This window comes from Equus quagga, chromosome 4 (assembly GCF_021613505.1).
Source record: "Equus quagga isolate Etosha38 chromosome 4, UCLA_HA_Equagga_1.0, whole genome shotgun sequence".
In the NCBI taxonomy this organism is placed as follows: domain Eukaryota; kingdom Metazoa; phylum Chordata; class Mammalia; order Perissodactyla; family Equidae; genus Equus; species Equus quagga.
Genome location: NC_060270.1, coordinates 27,456,218 through 27,481,185, shown reverse-complemented (window position 1 = coordinate 27,481,185; position 24,968 = coordinate 27,456,218). Strand labels below are relative to the sequence as shown.

Genomic DNA, 24,968 nt, shown 5'->3' with positions numbered 1-24,968 from the left:
GTTGTTGCAAATGGGATGATTTTGTCTTTTTTATGGCTCAGTAGTATTCCACTGTGTGTGTGTGTGTACACCACATCTTCTTTATCCAATTATTGGTCAATGGGCACTTGGATTGCTTCCCTGTCTTGGCTATTGTGAATAGTGCTGCAGTGAACATAGGGGTACATAGGTCACTTTGGATTGTTGATTTCAAGTTCTTTGGATAGATACCCAGTAGTGGGATAGCTGGGTCATATGGTATTTCTATTGTTAGTTTTTTGAGGAATTGCCATGCTGTTTTCCATAGTGGCTGCACCAGTTTTCATTCCCACCAGTGGTATATGAGGCTTCTCTTTTCTCCACACCCAAAACATCTTATTTTAAGGCTGTTGGTACCTCATGCAGCTCTTTAGTTTCTAAGCTTTACCTCTCACTGGATGTGACAGGTGATATTTAGTGAAATTAGTTAGATAGAAAATTAATAATTTGATTGTTCATGTGAAGGTAGACGTTTACTTTCTGATTCTGTTACTGGCCTTTTATTTATGCTTCTTATGTAAAAATTAATGTCCTGTTTGTTTCACTGAAGAACGTTTCTGTGGTACTAACTCCAAGCTATCACTGTCTTTGGTTATAGAATTTATTTCCTGTAAAAAAAAGTTAATTCGATAATTATCGGGATCAATTTTAATGTTTTAATTGTGTTTTGTTCCTCTTCCCTGCCCAATTTGAGATGACCATCTTTTTTTTTTCTTTTTCCCCTAATGGAATATCATGCAATTGAAACTGAGACCAGAACCAGGAGGAAAAGTTAGGACTAGGAATAAATCAAACTTTAAAAAAATATATTACTGTGTCAAGGGTAAATTATTTACTTGAGAAACCTTTTAATAATTGGCATAATCTTTAACTTCATATAAATTTCAATAGATAGGTTTGTTTTTTAAAATCTATCTAGATTGGAAAAAGCAATCAAAAAATTATTTTTGGATAAATCACTGAATTAGTCTCAGTTTTGCCACTTACTGTCTCTCTAACCTTAAGGTGATTACTCAGTCTGAACCTCAGTTTTTTATCTTTGAATCACAGTTCTGTCAGTCATCATCTGGGTGGCCTTGAGAAAGTTAGTTAAACTCTTTGTGCCTCAGTTTCTCCATCTGTAAAACAGGGATATAAATATATATCTATCTTACAGATTGTTGTAAGGGCTAAAACACTAAAAGAAGTACCTGACATGTAGTTAGTGCTAAATAAATATTTGCTGTTTTTGTAAAGTATCTAATGCATACACATAACAAGCATACAATAAGCATACAAATTACAGCTGTCATAATGATTTAATATTTTCATGTAATAATCTATTATTTATACTGTTTCTTTTACTGGCCCTTGGGAAATGTTTGTTATTTATTTATGTGGGTATTTGATACATGGAGTATTTGACATGGAGTTTCTTGATTTATATATTCTCTACTAATAAATAATTCTCCTTACCTTAAAAATGAAAATGACAAGAAATAATTGGCAAAGGAAAAGTCGATATTTAAATTTTTAATAATTAATTTTAATTTTTAATATTTTTTTCCTCAGGGTCAATGACTGTATATTGCGAGTAAATGAAGTAGATGTTCGTGATGTAACACACAGTAAAGCAGTTGAAGCATTGAAAGAAGCAGGGTCTATTGTACGATTGTATGTAAAAAGACGGAAACCAATATCAGAAAAAATAATGGAAATAAAGCTCATTAAAGGTCCTAAAGGTATGAAATCAATCAAACTAAGACAAATTATTAAGTAAGAAATCTCTGAGTTAAATGTAACTATGAAGTTATTTGTGACCGACATTCTAAGATTAGCAATACTGGTAAGCTACAGACCTTATGTGAATTTTTAGAATGTCTCCGTTATTTCTAGTGATTTTTGTCTTAAGTAGAATTCCACTTAAACACTTTAAAGGTCGTGTATAGTGTTGATATTAACTTGAAATCAGTTATCTACAAAGTACATTAAATGCAGATACGCAGGCTAAGTTCAAAGAAGAAAGAATATTTGTGAGTGTGTCATTAGACGTTACATCTACAGTGAGGACTGTTAAGATGTGATTTCTGAATTTTGAAAATATTGATGAGATTGAGGATAAATGGAAATACTGATTCTAATTTGTGGCTTCGTGGAAGAGGTGGTATTCCAACAAATTAAAAAAGGAATAGAGAGCTACAAATTGGTGTTGAAGCTGAGAGAGTTATGAATTACAGAAATTCCCTATTTAAAATTCATTCATAGAATATTGGAAAAAGAACCAAGTTACCCACATTTCTGAAGCCTGTTAGTTCTGCCCACCAACAGACCATTTTATTTTTTCTCAATTGTTTTAATCTTGCCAGTGTATTAAAAGTGTTAGTAAGAAACACAATTATGATGGAAACAAAAGTGAAACATAATTTTACATTGTCTCTTTGAACTAACAAATGCATTTACAAAGAGCTTTAAGAAGTAACCTGGAAGAAAAAAGGAACTTATTTCTAACTATAGGAGCACTTATTCATCATTGTCCCTGATTGCAGAACAAATACTTGGGATTTAAAAAGTAAGTAAATGGGTTCTTTTCTATTTTTAAAAAAGTTAGTGTGATGAAATTATCACCTTCTACTTTTCAGCCATTTCTTTCTGGACTGAAGTTCTCATTTATTGATGAGATTCTAAAACTAGTGTTTTCCAAACAGGTCTTGGATTCAGCATTGCTGGAGGTGTTGGAAATCAGCATATTCCTGGGGATAATAGCATCTATGTTACCAAAATAATTGAAGGAGGTGCAGCACATAAAGATGGTAAACTTCAAATTGGAGATAAACTTTTAGCAGTAAGTATAAGAAATCTATTGTTACAAAAATCATTTTGATGTCTTCTTTTTTCCTGACAGACCCTAGAATTTCTACATGCCAAAAATGTTTAAATGATATTTAAATGAGTGAATCCTTGCTTTAGTCAAAATCAAAAATGTTTTTTGGTATTATCTTTATTTGCTATGTCCTCTACCAGCTTCCCTCTCTTTTCCTTCTATTCTTTTTTTTTTTCTTTTTCCTCCTCTTTTTTGTTGAAGGGTTAGGGGCTTGGATGCCTAGAATTGTTTAATCATAATCCTTAGTTTTATAACAGTGTCATCCTTTATTCTTGTGTGACCTTCTTTTTTCCTTTTTTTGACTTTATTTCATTTTGTTTATAATATAATGAAAACTGCTAGTCATTCCCTAACTCAAGAACTAGAATATCAACAATCTGTTTCTCGTTCCTTTGCTTTTTTTTTTAAAGATTGGCACCTGAGCTAACAACTGTTGCCAATATATTTTTTTTTCCCTGCTTTTTCTCCCCTGATCCCCCCAATGTATAGTTGTATATCTTAGTTGTGGGTCCTTCTAGTTGTGGCATGTGGGACGCCGTCTCAAGATGGCATGTCAGCGCCCAGGATCCGAACCAGCGAAGCCCTGGGCCACCGAAGCAGAGCGTGTGAACTTAACCACTCGGCCAGAGGGCCAGCCCCTCCTTTTCTTTTTAAAAATTGTTTAATCACGTACATATGCCTAAATATTCTGTTTAGTATTAATTGTTTTGAAATTTTTTTAAAGGCTATTGTGCTGTATATAGTCCTTTAATACTTTTTTACTCAATATTGTTTTACTGAGACTCATCCATATTATTGCCTAGAGCTGAAATTTATTCATTTCACCTCTATGTAATACTCTGTTCTGGGACTGTACCACAATTTATTTATCCAGTCTTCATCAATAACTGTCTTAGCCCATGTTCCCTAGAAAAACAAAACATGAAGAAAAGCTGCTGTGCTATCATATTATTGGGAACTGTAATCTTAGAGAAGCTAGAGTGAGCGAAAATAAAAAGTGAGCCAGAGAATGAGGGAAAGCCAGAGTAAGGTATTCTGTTTCTGAGCTGGCTGTAATTTAATGAGAAAACGTAGCTCATTGCTTGTCATGTAGGACAGTCTTCCAGGCAGGTGATGTGGAACCACTAACCCTTAAATCCAGCCGTCTAGGGCAAAGAAGGATTTATCTGCTGGCCCCTTTTAGTCTCCTGTCTCTTGTTAGTTAGAATCTACTCCCTGGGGGTTAACTGTCCCAAATTTCTGGGCTGTGTCACCCAGCTCATCTGGGCAAATGCTAGGAAGCCAGCTCCCATAGTCCCTGGCCCAGCACCTCCCCTGAACTCAGAAGTGGTGGGAAGAGCTAGAGCCTCAGTGGTCTGGACAGGTCAGGCATGGGCTTCTAACACATTACAGCTCTCACTGTGTGGAACACACCAGCCATGCCAGACCCAGCCCTTACCCCAGAAGAGGCTGCAAGAGGTGGTAATGGTAGGAGACAAGGCGAGAGGAACAGTAGCCAGGACTCTCCACTAAGCAAGCAGCCAAGTCCTGGTGGGCAGGTAGGTTCAAGTGAGTTTGAAAAGGCACACAAACTAGGTCTGCTATAGTGGTGAGTTGTGTGATTCCCCCTTTTTTGGTATTATGAATAATTCTGCTAAGAAGAGCTGCTGTGTGCTCTGGTGAACATGTACAAGACCTTCACCTATTTAAGAATGTAATTTAATGGATCGTGGTATATCCTATTAGTAACATTATAACAAAAACGTATTGTTTTCCAGACTGCTTGTAAAAATTTACACTCTTCGTCAGCAATATAGAAATGATTCCTTTGCTCTGCATTCTGTCCAGGACTGCTTATTGTTGCAGCAAGGAGCTAGACTGATTATTTTTGACTTAATGATGGGGAAGATGAAAGGGTTGACCTTGAACTGCTTTTCTCTAACTTATCCTCTCACGGCTGTGACTTGCCACTTTTTTCCCCAGGCTACAACCAAAACCCCCTCGTCATCAAACACACACATGTGCACGCGCACACACACCCCAGTTCAAAGCAGCCTTTTTTCTCCACTGGGTTTGTCACTTTTGTTTTTTCATTTCTTAGATACCACATTTTTCTTTTTGGTTTCTCTAGGATCAATTTTAGTGATGTGGAGCCAGCACTTTATGCTGATTTGCTATTTAGTGTGGCTTTTGTTGTCATAATTCCACTGAAATTATTCAGTTCTTAGTTCTCATCTTAATTGACATATCAGGCATTTGACACGGCTTCCTCCTGCTTCGGACACTTTTTCCATTTTGCCTAAAGGTCACCCTCTGTCTTGGTATTCCACTTATCTCACTAACCCCTCCTCACTCTCCTTTTTCGTGCCTCGTCTCCCTCACCTCTAAACATTGAAGTGATCCAGGACTCAGTCCTCATACATTCTCTGTCTTTGATAGGTCTTCACATAACTTACTGAGTCTCATTGCACATGATAGGGATAAGTATTGTTTTCTGAACTTTAGTTTTATTTTTACACACACACGTTTTGTGCATGGCTGAAATATAAAAATTTTTCACAGTGGCTCTTGTCAAAACATTTGAAAAGCCCTGAGAGATTTCATCTAGTCTCCTTTTTTATGTCTCAAGAGTCATCTCAAACTCAGTGTATCTAAAAATGAACGTCTGAGTCCTCCCCGGGTCCCCATATCCTGCTCCTTGTACAGTTTTCACTTCTCATTAAATGGAAACTTTATCCTTCTATTTGCCCTGGTCTGAAACTTTAGGATCATTCTCTTTCTTTCATACTTCTCATTGAATCCCTCAGCAAATCTTGTCAGCTCTTTTATCAGTGTTCTGATGCTGCATAAGAAAACACAAAAATTAGTGGCTAAAACAGCAATAATCATTTATTTGCTTACACTTCTACAATTTGGGTAGGGTTTGGACAGGACAGCCTGTCTCTACTCCACATAATGTCAACTGGAGTGGCTCAGCTAGGGCCAAGGATCCACTGCCAAGTTGGCTCACATATGGTGGTCAAGTTGGTATTGGCTGTCAGCTGGGAGCTCAACTGGGGCTATTAGCTAGGTGTTTAATTCTCCAGTGGCCTCTCCACATGGTTAAGTTGGGTTTCTCACAGTATGGTGGCCAGGTTCTGGGAGGGATGTACTAAGAGTAAGCTTTCCCAGAACACAAGCTCCAGTGTGTGGCATCTATCAATCCTTTCTTTGCATCTGGGTTACTAATGTCTCATTGAGTAAAGCTAGTTACATGGCCAAGCAAGATTCAGATTTTACAAGGGTGTGAATACCAAGATCCATGGCTCATTGCAGGCCACCAAAGAAACAGTATGCCACAGCTGTATATTTCAAAGTGCGGGCAATCCTCACTATGCATGGTAGTGTGGGACCATAAAAATGACCATGCAGCTGAAACCCTGCAAAGCAGTGTTAATGATCAACTGGGAAAGTTGCGGTTGTTCTTTGACCTTTAGAAATTTTTGTGAAGACATCTAAAACACTCCTACTGTCAATTATAAAGGTACAAAATTAGGGAAATGAAAACTACTTTAAAATAGGTATTTGTTTAGTATGTTGTAATTTAAAGTATTATAAACATTATAGTGTTTTATTTCTTTGCAAAAAAAATGTTTACCAAAAAGAACAATCTAAACCTAAAACTAGCAGAAGGAAGGAAAGAATAAAGATTAGAGCAGAAATTAATGAAATAGGGAATAGTAAAACCATAGAGATCAACCAAACCTAAACTTAGTTCTTTGAAAAGGTCAAGAAACTTGACAAACCTTTAGCTAGATTGGCTAAGAAAAAGAGAAGACTCAAATTTCTAAAACTGGGAATGAAAGAGGGGGACATACAGGAATACTTTTATTTATGAACGACTAGATGCCAACACATTAGATAATTTAGATGAAATGGACAAATTCCTAGAAAGACACAAACTACCACTTCTATTCAACATTGTACTAAGGAGTCTAGCTAGGGCAATAAAAGAAAAATACATTTGACTGGGAAAGAAAAAGTAAAACTATAGTTGCAGATTACATCATATTGTATATAGAAAATCCTAAGGAACCTACAATAGAACTAATAAACAAGTTTAGCAAGGTTGCAGGATACATCATCACTACTTAAAATCAGTTGCCTTTCTATACAAAAGATAGATGAATGGCCAATAAATAATTGAAAAGAAATCTCAACTTTTGACTATTAACAATAGAAGTACAGATTTAAATATAACTTATGTACAAATTAAAACATATGTCATTTTACAGACTTTTTTTACAAATTGATAAATATTCGTTGTTGGTGAGATTCTAGTAAATGAGCACTTGTATTCTGTGGTGGTGAATATAAATTTACTAAAGCTGTTTATTTAGTACAGTTCAAATACATATTAATGTTAGAATGGCCTAATAAATTATGATATAACCAAACAATGGGGTGGTGTGCAACAAGTTTTAAAAATGAAGTAATTCTGTGTGTCCCAACGTGGAAAGATCTTTAAGATACCTCATATTAAAAAATCCAGTTGCTGACCAAAAACTTGAGTATGGTCTCATTTTCTTTAAAAAAAAAAAACACACAACTAAAATATACCCATACACATTCCTAAATACCTGAGAGTGGAAGGAGGTTCAGGCTCAGGGATTGGAAGAAATAGGGGCTGGAATCAAAACTGGCTGTTTCATTAGCATCCATAAACAACTTCACTTATCGTCATAAGCAACTTCCTGATATCATAGACGATAAAAATGGGTGTTTTCTTTCCATGCACCTTTATAGTCCTTAGATCACACTCTCATTTTCTTGGTCTTTTGGTGTAATTGTTTATAACCTAAAAGCAGAAGGCAAGTGAAAATGTCTTAAAATAAATGTCTTTTGGGATTTTCTTTTAGGTGAATAGTGTGTGTTTAGAAGAAGTTACTCATGAAGAAGCAGTAACCGCCTTAAAGAACACATCTGATTTTGTTTATTTGAAAGTGGCAAAACCCACAAGTGTGTATATGAATGATGGCTACGCACCACCTGGTATAACCAACTGTAAGTCTGTTTGCTTAAATCTGTCTTCTTGCCAGAGATGTAATATATTTTAATGAAACTTTTCCAATATAAAATTTAAACATTATACCAATATTTTTAAAGGAACTGTTAAGTGTTTTAACCTAATAGTTTTAAAAAATCAATTTTAAGTCAGAATCATCATCATAAGGTGGGGGAGGGTACCTTTCTCCTTTACTATTTTATGATAGTAATTATTTTTAACATTTAAAGCACTGATTCTCAAACTTTCTTGTAAATAATAGTCACCAAAGGTATTTGCAGATAATGCAGATTATTGTTTTGTTCTGATAGTTTGGGGATGGAGCACAGAAATTTACTTTTAACAAGCAATTCTTTTAATAAGTAAGGCAATTCTGATGCTTCTGGTGCCACTGGTTCATGAACTACACTTTGAGAAACACTGCTTTTAAAATATTTCTGAAACTTGGGATTTTCTGTACTCTCAGCTATTTGAGCACAGATATTCGTACTTCAAGCTCCTAGTGTATTGCCTAAACTATATTTGTGTGCAATACAATTGTGTTACAGAATTGTTATTGTGGAAGTACTTACGTAATTTTAAGTTTCCTATTGATTTTCAGTTTTTTAAATATACAAGCTGAGATGAGATTTAAATGTATTTTTAATGTGTGTGTGTTGGTTGAAAAATGGTTTTACTTGTTTAGTGCATTGAGGTGATAGTGGAAGCACCCAGGTATAATAAAGGTCTTAAATGCACTCTTTGTAATCTGCTTTTCCAAGTTATCCTTTTTTAAATTAGGAAATTTTAGAGATATTTGTGATTTTGGAAGTGGCAATGTTTCTAATTTTAAAACTGTCAAAGTTTGTTACCATCACTAATCAGTATAAGTTAAATGCAAAATATATGTTGAAATATATATACCGTTCTCCAGTCATACATCTTTATTTTATGCTCATTGATTCATTAATTACTCAAGTATAACTGAATTTTTTCCTTAATAGCATTCAGCCTCTCTTAATGGACAGAGATGCTGCCTTTCACTTCGTTTGTGTCAGAAAAGAACTTTGCTTTACTTGTTAAAATTCTTACATTTATTTGGTCTTGCAGACAAACTTTATATAAGATCTTTATGTATTTTTATTTGTGATTAGAGATGCAAATTCAATAATAGCATTTTATTATTTTATTTAATAAAAATATTTAATAGCATTTTATTCACCAACTTAAGTATCAATTTTATTTATTTGTTATGCTGCCTTATGAGTTGAAGACAACTATGTGCACATTTATGACAGTTGTTCCACGAATTGAGAATTGGTGTCCTGATTATGGCCAACTATAGATAACCAGACTGCTTGTTACAAATATGTTGAACTGAAAAAAAATGTTATTTTCTTATTGAATTATCTGTTTTTATATATAATAATATGACATTTAAAAAATGGAAGAGCTCGTCTTAAAGAGTAATGATTAAATAAGGATGAGTTGTTTTCCTTATGGGGATAGGTAGGATATTTCTTTCCTTTTTTTTAATCTAATATTGAACTAATGGAACATTATGAAAAAGTTTAAGTATAACATTCTATTTCCATTTCCCTCTTTGTTAGGCAACTACAACTGTGAATTTGGTTGTATACTTCCAGTCCATGTTCAAACTACATATGCAGTTCATAAATAATTTGTTTTTTAAAAAGTATTTGTGTTTTAAACTTTTCATGTAAACAATTTTTAACCATCAACCCTGCTGAAGCCCTTGCCGTCAGACTATTCAGCTTCCCGCCTATCCCTTACATCGTTAGTCATCTGCTGTCCTCCTCATCATTCTGGCTTTGGTCACTGGAGATCTTAGGGTCAGACCCATTGTCCTTCTTGCCTCTGCTGTTCACGTCGTCATTCTTAGTGATGTCCAAGCAAAATCCACACTGATAATTCATTTAACAGCCTTGCTGCTTTGTTTCTTGATCACTTCCTTTTTAACTATCCTGCCTTCTACTCCAGCTCTGATACTTCCGAGATAATAATTTAGGTCTTATCATTATCAATACATTCATAACCTCTGAAATCTTGGTTTAAGCTATCCCGTCCTCTGACTGCCATCCTCGGTTCATTTACCCCTGTTCTAGCAATTCATCCTCATTTTGACCTTCAATCATGTGACACTATCACTTGATTCCCCCCCGTGTCTCCACTTGTCTACTTTTTTTTAGCTTAGCTTCCGTGATTTGTCATGATACTTACTTCCTTGCATGTGTCTTCTACACCCTTGCCCCCTCCTTTTTCATTCAACCTGCTGTCTTCCTCCATTCCTATTCCCTAAAAAGCAGAACATGACTGGAGAAAAGCACAAAATTCTACTTTGAGTTATGATCATAGATCTCAGATGGGGCCATACTATTGTGGTTATAATCAAAATATGTATAATAACCAAAATATGGTACCTGGGAATTAAAGTAGGTTTATTACTGAAGAAGAAAATGTTCATTGGATCTGATAGAGAACATAGTTTCTCTGCTGACATTAAAATGCTCATGCTTTTGCATTCTCTATCTTCCTCCTCTTTTTTGTTGGTGAGGAAGATTCGCCCTGAGCTAAAATCCGTTGTCAATCTTCTTCTTTTTTCTTTTTTTCTTTTCTTTTTATTTTTAAGGAAGATTAGCCCTGAGCTAACATATGCTGTCAATCCTCCTCGTTTTTTGCTGAGGAAGACTGGCCCCGAGCTAACATCCGTGCCCATCATCCTCTACTTTATATGTGGGATGCCTACCACAGCATGGCTTTGCCAAGTGGTGCCATGTCTGCACCCGGGATCCGAACCGGTGAACCCCAGGCTGCCAAAGCAGAACGTGCGCACTTAACCGCTGCAGCACTGGAACAGCCCCATTCTTTATTTTTTTTAAAGATTGGCACCTGAGCTAACATCTGTTGCCAATCTTCTTTTTTCCTCTTCTTCTTCTTCTCCCCAAAGGCCCCAGTACATAGTTGTATATTCTACTTGTAGGTCCTTCTATTTGTGCTATGTGGGATGCTGCCTCAGCATGGCTTGATCAGTGCTTCTGGGTCCACGCCCAGGATCCAAACCAGTGAAACCCTGGGCCACTGAAGCAGAGTGCGAGAACTGAACCACTCAGCCACAGGGCCAGCCCCCATCCTCCTCTTTTTTTCCCTTGAGGAAGATTAGCTCTGATCTAACACCTGTGCCAGTCTTTGTGTACTTTGTATGTGGGAAACCTCCACAGCATGGCTGATGAGTGGAGTAGGTCTGCACCCAGAATCCGAACCCATGAACCCGAGCCGCCAAAACAGAGCAGGCAGAACGTTAACCACTTTGCCACGGTGCTGGCCCATATCTTCTCATTTTTGCAGTACATTCTCTTCAGCTGGAAGGCTAAACTTCTGATTTGACCACTGATCTCTTCCCACTTTTACTTCAAACTCCTCCACTTGCTTTTCTCCCAAACCTTGAAGGGCTTGGGTCATTAATCTTGATAGTTAAAGACAGTAAATTAGGCTGCCTTGTTTTGTAGTTTCCTGGTGAATCTTTTTACATAGGATTTTGGGGGTGGGAATTAGCATTGTTTTAACTGATCCTTCTTTGAAGGAGCTGTCATTTCTTTGATAGGAACATTAATTTTTAGTCCCCGCTGTGTGAAATGTTATGCCTTACGAGTGAGAATGACTCCTCCAGAAAGGATCCATTGAATAAAGGCACAGTCTGGATATGGCAGGGAAAACACATTGGGAGTACATTTCCTGGCTTGGGCAGTTGACTGAAGTTCTTGTCTAGTTGTTTTTTTGTTCCGTCCAGACTTGTTAATGCAGCAAAGAAATTTGAGTCAAAAAACAGTAAACTCTGAACTTTGGAAGGCCAGTAATTGCAGAGATTCACATGAGTGTCTGTTGCTTTAGGGCAATGTGCTAGTTCCCTTGAAAATCACACATTGTGCTTATCACCCTGGAGAGACTGGACTTTCAAAGTCAAGAGCCGTTGGTAGAAAGTCTTTTGGCTCAAATGCAAAAGAGCATTTTTTATATGAACTGGACAAGAAACAGTTGCTATTGGATACTGCAAACCTGTCATAGCAAAGATAGACTGGGCTTCCAAGCCCTGTACTATCAGTAGACGTTGTAGACTTTTTCCTTTTTGTATGATTACAGAGAGACAGAGATGTATAGATGCTACCTCCTTTTGATAGAGTATACGTTTTTTTTGTCCAGTACACCATAGTTTCAGTCATTACCTATTTTCTTTGATAAGGTCACTTTGCTCCTTTATGTTACCTGTCTGGCCACTATAGTAATTTAAACTAAGGATCCTTGCATTTTTGTACTCCCAATGTGTATTATAATGCCTTGGGCATAGAAGACACTTGGTAATATAATGAAAGAAGAGATTGATGGTTAAATAATAAATATTACAGCCAAATTTTGAAATGCTGTGTAATTTTATCATAGTTAAAGCCTCAAGAAAGTTTAATACTGCTTTCTGTGTATTTCAGTAATGGTGCAGATGATTCAGGTGTGTTGTGTTTTTGGAAGCTACAATTGAAATGTGTTGCTTACCTGGGTCAGGAAGTTTTCTGTTTTTAGCTCTTGTTAGAATTACAAGCTATCAATGACATTTGTTATTGAAATGCACCAATAGATAGTTTTTGCTTATTTTTTATTTTTACTTTTTATCAGGTTTCCATTCACGGTGCATTAAAAAGAATAATTATAAATTGGAATAACAAATCTGAGCTGGTGTCAGGACATAGGTTTTATTTTAATAGACTTTATATTTTAGAGCAATTTTAGATTCACAGCAAAATTAAATACAAAGTACAGAAATTTCCCACATTCCACCTGCCCCGACATGTGCATCGCCTTTCCTCTTATCAACATTCCCCAGCAAAGTGGTATATTTGTTACAATTTATGAACCTACATTGCCACGTTGTTGCCCAAAACTCATAGTTTACCTTAAGGTACGCTCTTGGTGGTATTTGTCCTGTGGGTTTGCACAAATGTATAATAACATGTATTCACCATCATAGTATCATACAGAGTAGTTTCACTCCCCTAAAAATCCTGTGCTCTGCCTGTTCCTTGCTCTAATCCCTGGTGACCACTGATCTTTTTACTGTGTCCATAGTTTTGCTTTTTCCAGAATGTCGTGTAGTTGGAATCATCCAGTATGTAACCTTTGTTATGTATCATCCAGTATTTAACCTTTGTCGTGTAGTTGGAATCATCCAATATGTAACACTCATGTATGTAACCATCCAGTATGAGGTTGGCTTCTTTCACATAGTAAATGCATCTAAGGTTCTGCCGTATCTTTTCATGGCTTGATAGCTCTTTTCTTTTTAGAGCTGAGTAACCCTTTGTCTGGATGTACCACAGTTTATTTGTCCATTCACCTATGGAAGAATGTCTTGGTTTCTTCTCAGTTTTGGCAATTATAAATAAAGCTGCTATAAACATCCGTGAGCAAGTTTTTGTGTGGACGTAAGTTTTCAACTCCTTTGGGTAAATACCAAGGAGTGTGATTGCTGGGTTGTATGGTAAGAATATGTTTAGTTTTAGAAGAAACTACCAAAGTGTCTTCTGAAGTGACTACCATTTTGCATTCCCACCAGCAGTGTATGAGAGTTCGTTTTACTCCAGCATTTGGTATTCTCAATGTTCTGTATTTTGGCCATTCTAATAGATGTACAGCAGTATCTTGTTGTTTTAATTAGCATTTCCCTGATGACATATGATGTGGAGCACCTTTTCATATGCTTATTTGCACTCTGTATATCTTCTTTGGTAAGGTGTCTGTTAAGAGTTGTTGGTACATTTTTAAATTGGGTTGTTTGTTGAGTTTAAGAGTTCTTTATATATTTTGGCTGATAGTCCTTTATCAGAGATATCTTTTGCAAATGTATTCTCCCAGTCTGTGGTTTGTCCTTTCATTCTCTAGACAGTATCTTTTGCAGAGCAGAAACATTTAATTTTAATCAAGTCTAGCCTATAAATTCTTTCTTTCATAGATCGTGCCTTTGGTGTTGTACCTGAAAAGTCATTGCCACACCCAAGATCATCTAGACTTTTTCCCATGTTGCCGTCTAGGAGTTTTATAGGTTTGCATTTTACATTTAAGTCTATGATTCATTTTGAGTTCATTTTTGTAAGGTTTATGTCCAGATTTGGGTTTTTTATGTCCAGTCATTCCAACACCGTTTGTTGAAAAGATTGTCTTTGCTCCATTGTATTGCCTTTGCTCCTTTATCAGACATCAGTTGACTATATTTATATAGATGTATTTTTGGACTCTCTAGTCTGTTCCATTGATCTATTTTTCTATTATATTGTCAATACCACAAAAGATTACTGTAGCTTTGTAGGAAGTCTTGAACTCAGGTAGTGTCAGTCCTCCAACCATGTTCTTCTCCTTCAATATTGTGTTGGCTATTCTGGGTCTTTTGCCTCTCCATAAAAACTGTAGAATCAGTTTGACAGTATCTACAAAATAACTTGCTGATATTTGGGGTTTGAACTGAATCTATAGATCAAGTTGGGAAGAACTAATGATGGCAGTATTGAATCTTCCTATCCATGAACGTGGAGTATCTCTCCAGTTATTTACTTCTTTGATATCTTTCATCAGAATTTTATAGTTTTCCTCACGTAGATCTTCTTATATATTTTGTTATATTTATACCTAAGTATATCATTTTCAGGGGGGCTCATGTAAATGGTATTGTGTTTTTAATTTCAGATTCCATTTGTTCGTTGCTGGTGTGTAGGAAAGCGATTTATTTTTTTTTTATGACTTGCAAAAGTGTTATCTGTTAGATCATCAATAAGAAAAATCAATTTTTGTTTTACCTTCTCCTATTTCTTCTTCAGTGCTCTTCCTGTCTTTATGTATAACTAGTTTCTGACCTACCAACTTTCCTTCTCTGTAAAGAACTTATTTTAACATTTCAAAGGGCCGGTCTACTGGCAACAAATTCTCTCAATTTTTTGTTTGTATAAGAAAGTGTTTATTGCTTCTTCACTTTTGAAGGATAATCTTACTAGATAAAGGGTGGGTTTTTTCTCTTAACACTAAATATTTCACTCCACTGTCTTGCTTGAATGGCTTCTGAGAAGTCAGACATAATTCTTATCTTTGCACCTCTGTCAGTAAGGTGGGTTTTTTCCTGTGGCTTCTTTCAGGATTTTTCCCCCTTTTAAAAAATGTTCTGTAGTTTGAAAAGAATATGCTTAGGTGTAATTTTCTTGGCTTTTATCCTGTTTCATATTCTCTGAGCTTCCTAGATCTGTGGTTTGGGATCTGACATTAATTTGGGGAAATTTTCAGTCATTATTCTTTCGAATATTTTTTTATTCCTTTTTCCCCTCTTTCTCCTTTTAGTATACCCGTTATGTGTATGTTATACCTTTTGTAGTTGTCCCACAGTTCTTGGATATTCTGTTGTGGAGTTTGGTTTCTTTTTTTTTTTTTTCAGTCTTTATTTTCTCTTTGTTTTTCAGTTTTAGAGGTTGCTATTAAAATATCCTCAACCTCAGAGATTCTTCCCTGAGCCATGTCCAGATTACTAATAAGCCCATCAAAGGCATTCTTCGTTTCTGTTACGATGTTTTTGATCTGAAGTATTTTTTTGTTTCTTTCTTACAACTTCCATCTCTCTGCTTACATTGCACGTCTATTCTTACACACTGTTTACTTTATCCATTAGGGCTATTAGCATATCAATCATTGTTTTAAATTCCTGGTCTGATAAGTCCAATTTCTCTGCCATGTCTGAGTCTGGTTCTGATGCTTGCTCTTCAAGCTGTGTTTTTTCCTTTTAGTATGTCTTCTCATTTTTTTCTTGATAGCCAGGCATGATAGACTGTAAAAGGAACTGCTGTAAATAGGCCCTTAGAAGTGTGGTGAACGTGTTGGGGGTGGAAAGTGTTCTAAGTCCTATGATTAGGGCTCAGTCTTTTAGTGAGCCTGTGCCTCTGGAATGTGAAATTCACAGTGCTTCTCAATGTTCCCCCTATCCTCCCTTGGGTCGGATAGGATGGCTAGAGTGGTCTTGGTTATTTCCCTCCCCACAGGCCAGTTGGGCTCTGACAAAACCCCGGCAGGTTAGGCTGTGGTTAAATAGCTTCTCCTGAAGGCAGACTCTTGTTAAGAACAGAATCTTGTGTATTTCAGAATGGTTCCTTTTCCCTTGCTCCTGTCAGAGGTATGAGGGGATTTTTCTCCAGTATTTACTGTGAGAGCCTGGTAGAGATCCCAGGAGGTAAAACTCATGAAAGTGTGGGGTCCCCTGGTGACTGGCCCCCCTAGAGTATTTGACCCTCAGAGTTGTCCACACTGAGCCTCCACCAATTTGTCAGTTACAGTTCAGGTTTCTCTACCCCAGTACTAGTTCCTGCAAAGGTTTCTGCTCTGGCAGCGTGTGATTCTCTGTATTCGCCTGTCTCTCCAGTTCGGTAGCAGTTTGCTTTGTGACCACCCTTATCTTGACAAAGAAGAGTTACTAATGTTTCATATTGTTGTTAGGACAGAATGATGACTTCCAACCTTCGTATATGCCAAACTGGAAACCAGAAGTCCCTCAATCTATTTTAAAACTTTGTCAAGCATAGTCTTTTTGCACGTGTTTTTAAGCTTTTGATTTTCATTATTCAAAATCAAATTTTGAGTGTATATATATACTTTTTTAAAATAGTAATCTGCAAAATAAACTCAGAAAAATACAGTTATGGTACTTCAGGATTATTTTAGTCATTTCTATGACCATCTTTACGTGAGCTGTCCTGGATTTCGTTGTACAAATCAGTTAATGTAAAACTTCTTTTTAGTTCTGTGTTATCAAAAGAAACCAAATGGAATAAGTTTGCTTTACTGATCTAAATATCTAAACTAGTTTTTACCTGGAAACTTGAGCCTGTCTAATTTTTTTACCTGATAAATCTTCTCTACCAAATTGTTACATGAGTAAGTGATTATGAATTACACATTAACTAACCTTCAAATTGATAATTCACAAATGTGGTACTGAATGACTTGTTTGATTTTTCAAGTGTTTTTTACTTTATTTTGAAGCTTCTCAGCCTGTTGATAACCATGTTAGCCCATCTTCCTACTTGGGCCAGACACCAGCATCACCAGCCAGATACTCACCCGTTTCAAAAGCAGTGCTTGGTGATGATGAAATTACAAGGTAAGGAACTGCACATTCTTCATCCTTCTTACATAAAGCCAACTATTAGATTGAGTGATAATGAGCCAAGTAAGATATAGCCACAATTTTCAGGACTAAAACATTTTATTGACAGATGATGAACTTAAACCTTAATTTTTTTCATAGAGATTCATTGAAGAGCCTGAAATGTAAACATATTTTATATTCCAAATAAATCATTCCTGTTTTTTCTGACATTACTATTTTTTTTAAAGATTAGTAAATTGTCCTTAGAAATTAGATTAGGTAAAACTAAGTTAAGAATATTTATGCATATTTGAAACTAACTTTTCATATATTTCTTATCTAATGTACATCATAAAATATTATGGAAATTATTTAATTTGTGTTCAGAAGTCAAGTGGTTTTCTTTGTTTGATATATATCTTTGATAGCCTGACACTTAAAATTTACTTTCATCTAACATTACTAACTGCGCTAAAGTTCGCGGATTAACTCTCTTTTTATTTCCTAAGAACTCTTAACTAGGTGGGAAAAAATAAGTGAATTCACATATTCAGTATAGTTATAAGACATTATATTTGTACAGTTTGCTTTATAATTTGTACAAGTATTTAATTATAGCATTTAATATTAAATGTATGCCAATTAGTATCTGTTTTTCTGTCTTCATTATGTTGTTTAGCACGTGTTATTTTTGAACCTTCATAATTGAATTATTCTTTGTCAGTTGCTTGACTCTAGGCCGTGGTCTCTTCAAGGTCAGACAGGAGTGTTTGTCTTCGTTCTCCTCTTCAGGAGTCAGCAGTGTCGAGAACTTAATTTAATAGGTGCTCAGTAATTATGTTTGGAATGAAAATTTGCAGAAAGAATAGTGTTTGTGATATGAATTTTCGAAACTGTCTTTAGGCTGTCTTCCTATACTGATCTGTCATGGCCATTTTATGGTGGTTATTGTTATTTTCATTTAGTACCTATTTATAGACGTAAAGAGGAAAAATTGATGGCTTATTTAGTCTTTAATCTCTGCATATTTTTCAAACTAAAAAATATGTTAGCATCTTGATTGTTGTTCCCTATCTTTTTTTCACAATATCTCTTGTCTAGAATATTGTATTGCCTTTTTAGTTTTACACAACAGGTCTACCTGTTGACTTTTCTGTGACAGTCAGGTGGCTGATTACTGAATATGTCTTTCTAAAATGGGTTGTGTTTTATCACTCCGTTTTGATAATAACACTACTTTGCCAAGATAATGAAGTACAAAAAATCTTTCCCCTCATATTAGAAGTTCTCCACAATTTGACCCTAAGCAATCATTTGGAGATTTTATAATTGGTAATGTGAGATAAAAGAAAAAGAAAAGAAATCCCAACATACAAACAGTTGATGATCCTAACGTTCATTTTTTAACAGCTTCGTTGAGATATGATTCACACAGCATATAGTTAACCCATTTGAAGTGTACAGTTAGTGATTTTTCGTATATTACATTATTAATTTTTTAAATTATGGTAAAATCTGTATAACATAAAATTTGCTGTTTTATCCATTTTCAGATGTGCATTTCAGTGGCATTAATTCATTCAAATGTCATGCAACCATCACCATTATCTATTTCCAAAACCTTTTCATCACCTCAGACAAACTCTAACCATTAAGCAATAACTCCCCATTTCCTTGTTCTCCCAGCCTCTGGTAACTTCTACTCTACTTCCTGTCTCTATGAATTTGCTTATTCTAGATTGTTCATATAAGTGAAATCTTATAGTATTTATCCTTTTATGTCTGGCTTGTTTTACTTAGCACAATATTTTCAAGATTATTTCACATTGTAGCATGTATCAGAACTTTATTCCTTTTTATGGGTGAATAATATTCCATTGTGTGTGTATGCCACATTTTGTTTATCCGTCCATCTGTTGGTGAACACTTGGGTTGTTTCCACCTTTTGGGTGTTCTGAGTAATGCTGTGATAAACATTGGCATGCAAGTATCTACTTATGTCCCTGCTTTCAGTTCCTTTGGATATGTACCTAGGAGTGGAATTGCTGGGTCATATGATAACTTTATGTTTAGGTTTATGAGGAACCACCTATTTTCTATAGCAGCTGCACCATTTTACATTCCCATCATCAATATATGAGGGTTCCAGTTTCTCTACATCCTCACCAACACTTGTTTTTTCTGTTTTGTTTTGTTTTATAGCCATTGTGGTAGGTAGAACGTATCTCGTCGTAACTTTGATACATTTTCCTAATGATTAATGACGTTGAGCATCTTTTCATGTGCTTATTTGAAAAGTCAGAATTTATTTTCCTCTGGAAATATCATTGGATTTCAGCAGAGTATTCTTTTAATTACTATTTGGTAATGTAAAATTATAATTCATACATATGTTTTAAAGCATGGTAGGAACCCTAAACCATGAGTCCACCATCTAACAAGGAATAAAACATCACCAATATAGTGAAACATATCTTCTGCCCCTGATCCTGCCCTGCTTCTCTTCCACTGCCACACCAAGTTAACTGCTTTTGTGAATTGTGAATTTATTATTCCCTTTTCTTTCATATGTGTTTGTATGTATAATATTTCCTAAGCATTATATTATGTAGTTTTGCTATATTTGACAAGAAAATATGATTTTGTTAACGCTGTAAATGAACTGGCAAAACTGATTATTGATGAATACCTATATATAACTAGAAAACACCATTTTAAGTTTTGAGCAGACAAATATTTAAGGTTAGTTCCACATTATATGGAAGATCCCTAAAATTTATTTTAAAAGAATACTTAGTTCTTTTAAGCCTTTTGTTACTAATAACTTTCTGCAGTATTTTAGATAAATCAGATTAAATTTTTAAAATAGTTACCAAGTATGATACATTCTAATTTCAAATGGTACTTTGTATTTCATCATATCTAAAATAAGCTGCTACTGGGATTTTCCTGGTCTTACCAGGTGTGAATGGTTTTCACATAACTGTGTATAATTGGCAGCAAATGTGAAACATGATTTAGTCGTAAGATGTTTTCTGATTTCAGATTTTAAATGGAGGAGGGCAGAAAAGGTACATCTTAGAATGGAAGAAAAGCAGAGATAGAGGGATGTGACCTTAGAAATAAAGATATTTAATTATTTCATATTAAAAGTCTGATGATGGGCAGTTCCAAGGTTTGTTTAGCAACCCTAGGTCCATGGTGTCTCTGGGATTTTCTTGTTTGACCTTCATGGTTATAATATATCCAAGCCAGTAATGGGATTTTATTGTTCATTCTTTTTTTTTCTCTGATTTTTTTTCATTGCAGTGACATTGATTTATAACATTGTATAAATTTCAGGTGTACATCATTATATTTCGATTCCTCTGTAGATTACATCGTGTTCACCACCCTTGTTCATTCTTTAGCACGGGATTAATTTAGATCTGGAGGGAAATAAATGTGCTTTGGATGGGGACAAAATGTGCTTTGTCCTTGTTAAGGTCTTTCTTTGGGAAGTGACAATAAAATTTTCCTTCATTTCTGAGGCAGGAATAGGGTCGTAGCCTCACCTTAGCAAAGGGGAATGGGATTGCAGTGACTGGCTTATGTTAGTCATGATTCATCCCTTTGGGACTAGAAAAAGGGACTACCTGCTCTAAGACAAAGGATGCCTTTTACAACATCTAAGAAGGTAGGGGTAGTGACTACTTCATAGGCAATAAAATGTGTGCAACATCAATTTTTCATAAGTATATGTATTTCTTGAGTAGGCTCTTTATATCATTTTTTTAGTTGCTTCATTGTTTTCTCCTTTTTGTTTGAGTTTTGTGTTTATTTTTTAACGTGATTTTTCTTTAGCTTTTTTATAAAATTAGAATTTTTTCTTTTAATGTCTAAGCCTAATTTTGTAGGCTCAGAAAGAATGTCTTTATTCCACAGTTTTGAAAACCCTTTTAAATTTCATCTGGCTTTCTTTATAGTTTGATAATATGAGAGTTATCAATAGGGGATTCTCGTTGATAGAATGTCCAGTGCTATATAAAATTTCTAAGGTATTCAATATTTTTTTAATTTTTAGGGAACCTAGAAAAGTTGTTCTTCATCGTGGCTCAACGGGCCTTGGTTTCAACATTGTAGGAGGTGAAGATGGAGAAGGAATATTTATTTCCTTTATCTTGGCTGGAGGACCTGCTGACCTTAGTGGAGAACTCAGAAAAGGAGATCGTATTATATCGGTAGGATATGTTGATCAAAATACTGTTTTCCCTATTTTAACTGATAGTAATAATTAAAAGTTTTGGTTTTTATATTTTAAAGTTATGGAAGATATTTTGTTTATCTTCTTACCATTTTACCGTTTAATTGTAGAATTATAGTGTTATGAGAGAGCATGTTTTTTATGATAGGTTTTCTTTTGATATTTGACTTATAAGGGGTCAGTCTTTATAATTTATAAATGTGCTTGAAGGAAGTATGTATTCTCTGTTGACTGCAGGGTTCTCTTAGATGTCTGTTAACTCAACCTTGTTTCTCTTATAATTCAGATCTTCTTTATACTTAAATCTGTTGTCTACTTAATCTATTATTAAAAGACATTTTTTAACCATTCTGAATATGATGGTGGCTTTAGCATTTTGTCCTTGCAGCAATTTTTTTCTTTGTATCTTTGAAACTATGTTATGAGATGCATCTAAGTTTAGAATCATCATTGATTATTTGATGATTTTGATTATTTATAGTTTCTTACATTCTTTTAAGTTTTTCTTTTAAACCTATTTATTTTATATTCCATAAATAAAAGTTCTGTTTTCTGAAGTTTGTGGCTATCTAATACACACTATTTTGTGATGACTTGTGGTAAATTGCTTTCTCATGTTCTAAATTTTGCATTGTGAGCTTATTTTCAATAGTATTTTATTTACTTTATGTCTAGGAATCCAGTGCTACCTGCATTGGGGAGTGGTATTCTTCCAAAAATATTTTACATTGCTTGTAGTAGACTCAAGAGCATCATTCTTATCACCATTTTTCCAATGAAAAAACTGAAGTTTAGAGGTTAATTTTCCCATAGTAGCTAACAATAGCTAATAAATGGTATAGCCAGGATTCACCTTAACCACTACATTATGCTTTGCCATTTTGTTTTTAATTAAAAAGGTAATACTTGCTAAAATTTTAGGATCTGGGATACAGAAACAAACCTCTGTCCTGGGTCAACAGTGCTATTCAGTATTGATAACTATTTTAAACCATTAATATAAATCAATAGAGATCTTTTCAACTACAAAATATAAAGAAAATCAGAAATTACTCCTCAAAACGAAGATGGATGTTGTTGGAACATGATGAGAAAAGCATTCAAAAAATGTACACTGCATCTTTTCTGCCATTTTCAGATCAGTCCGTCTCGCCACCTGACCCTTCCCTGTATGTCCTTAGATGTATCAGCATATTCCTGCAGCCTGTCCTTTTGAGGATCCTTTATTAATTCAAGATAGACCGAATCTAAGACAGAAAGAGGGTAACTGGTCATTTACAAAAGAAGTAGAACTCTGTTTTTGGTTTAGTTCTGAGATCATGGTGTAACCAACTGGTGTGTGGATGAAAATATTGGGCATTTGAGTCTTCAAATATGCAGGGGTACTTTACTAAGAATTACAGTACCATAATCTTAGAAAATAAAGGAAATTATTAATGTGCAATGCAACCAAGTGGAAACTGTACTTCTGTACTTAAGGCTACAGCAACTAAAATAGCATAGTGCTATCCAAGAACAGTGATTATTGGAAGAGATCTGTAAAGCAGGAATACACCCTAGTTACAGTGTTAGAATGTCAGGTGTCAAGAGACCATAACTCTTACCCTAAAAACCAAAACAATCTGGATAAGTTTAGAGAAACTAACCCCATCAGAGGACTGAGAATTCAAAGTAACCTAAGTAAACTAACTTACAGATAGTAACTAGTCCTTCACAGAAGAGAAGACACCTGTGGCAGTGCCTTCTTGGTAGAGTGGTGGGAGGAAGAGAAGGAATAGATGGGGGTAGGGAGAAATCAGCCAAAACTTTACCCAACATTTAATGGCCTCAGTGGACTGATGAAACTGATAAAAATTCTGGGAAGCCACAGAGCAAGTCTACACTTACCTGCCAACTCTTTCCCATGGGTGTTCACTGAGTGCTCAGAGGCAATAAACCAAAGGTTAGGAACCAACAGAGGTGAACTGAGAGAAAATCATTCCTTAGTCATATAGTGCATCCCCAAATACAAGACACTTGACCAATAAATATAGGGGACTTTGGGCAGAAGATTTGTGAAAGTCAACCTCAGGAACTTTGTACCTTGAGCTGCTAATGGCTGAGAGTGGGGCAGGAGAGCTGAGAAAAAGCAGTCTGAGGCAATCTAGACAGAGAGATATCTCCAGAACACAGCAAGCCTGGGGTAGGTCTCAGAGCGTGGAACTTATCAGCAATCCAGAAAGCTGGCAGCAGGGTTATAAGGCAGTGGTTCGGTGGTTCAACTATAAAACACAAAGAGATCTTGGGGATCTCACCTGTGCTCACATCGTAAACCCCTCAGAAGGAAAATTCTTAATCCTGCTCTCAAAACATTTGACATTAAACTTAAAGTTACAACAAAATCTAATTACATTTCAACTACAGATCATATCACTGCAGCTCCCTCCCCCACTTTAGTGGCCTGAGACAAGGGTTGTTCCCTGTTCTAGAATTAAATATTATTTATTTCAGCCTCTACTGTTATTTTACCCAAAATGTCTATTTTATAATTAAAAATTACAAAACACGTGAAAAAGAAAGAAAATGAAACTAGTTATCAAGACAGAAAGCAGTCAATAGAAGTAAATGAGAGAAGGCTTAGATGTTGGATTTATTAAACAGGAGCTTTAAAATAATTATGATAAAGTCATGTGATGATAATACTAAAGGGTGTAGGGGTAAAGGGAGACAATAAGGTTGAAAAGATTGGAGAATTTCAGCAATGACCTAGAAACTACAAAAAGTGAATTGTGTGGAATTGCTAGAAATAAAAAAAGCTATCACAAATGAAACTTTTATTTGAGAGACATAATAGCATACTGGAATCAGCAGAGGAAAGAATCAATAAACTTGAACATAGGTCAAAGAAAATTTCCAAACTGAAACATAAAGTGAGTGGGGAGAAAAGTTTTGGGAAGAAAAAGCAAACCAGAGTGTCTGAGATCTATGGAACAATATCAGATGGTCTAATAAAGAGGAGACAGAATCTTTGAAGACGTAATGACAAAGAATTCTCCAAACCGATGAAAGGTATCAACTCACAGATCTCTGATGCGCAGCAAACTCAAGACAGAATATGTACAAAGCAAACCAGACCTAGGTCCCTCATGCAGTACTAGAAAGCTACGCTAAAGAGCATGTCAAAAGCAGGCACAGAAGCAACACGCTGCGTACATGGGAACAATACAAATGACAGCTGACTTCTCCCTAGAAACATTAGAAGACATAAAACAATTGAACAATATCTTCAAAGTGCGAAAAGAAAAACTGTCAACCCAGAATCCTATATCCAGTGAAATTATTCATCAGAAATGAAGTTGAAATAAAAACATTTCAGACAGACAGTAACTGAGAGAATTTGTCTCAGACACACAAGAAATACTAGAAGAAATTGTTCTGATTAGAGAAATTCTACCAGATGGAACCCTAGATCTGCAGAGAGGAATTAAGAAGAACAGAAAGGGTAAATACCTGGATAAATATAGAAAATACATTTTTAAAGTTTTTAAAAGTAGTTTTACATATTTTATTAGACTATTGGCTATTTAAAACAAAAAAATTGCAGTGTATTGTGGGGCTTATGACATGTAGAAGTAAAATGTAAGGCCACTAGAACACAAACTGAAAGGGAAGATGGAATTGCACT

General features: G+C 35.3%; 1 protein-coding gene across 7 annotated transcripts in view; it reads left to right on the top strand.

The window, feature by feature from the left end:
- Window positions 1-24,968, top strand: part of DLG1 (discs large MAGUK scaffold protein 1) — a 256,224-nt gene that overhangs the window by 162,206 nt on the left and 69,050 nt on the right. For all 7 annotated transcript variants that reach the window (XM_046658376.1, XM_046658375.1, XM_046658374.1 and 4 more), the window contains 5 exons: window positions 1,570-1,739; window positions 2,703-2,839; window positions 7,756-7,900; window positions 16,956-17,073; window positions 21,125-21,281. In XM_046658376.1, the coding sequence (XP_046514332.1) occupies window positions 1,570-1,739; window positions 2,703-2,839; window positions 7,756-7,900; window positions 16,956-17,073; window positions 21,125-21,281 (727 nt within the window). The remainder of the gene's footprint in view (window positions 1-1,569; window positions 1,740-2,702; window positions 2,840-7,755; window positions 7,901-16,955; window positions 17,074-21,124; window positions 21,282-24,968) is intronic.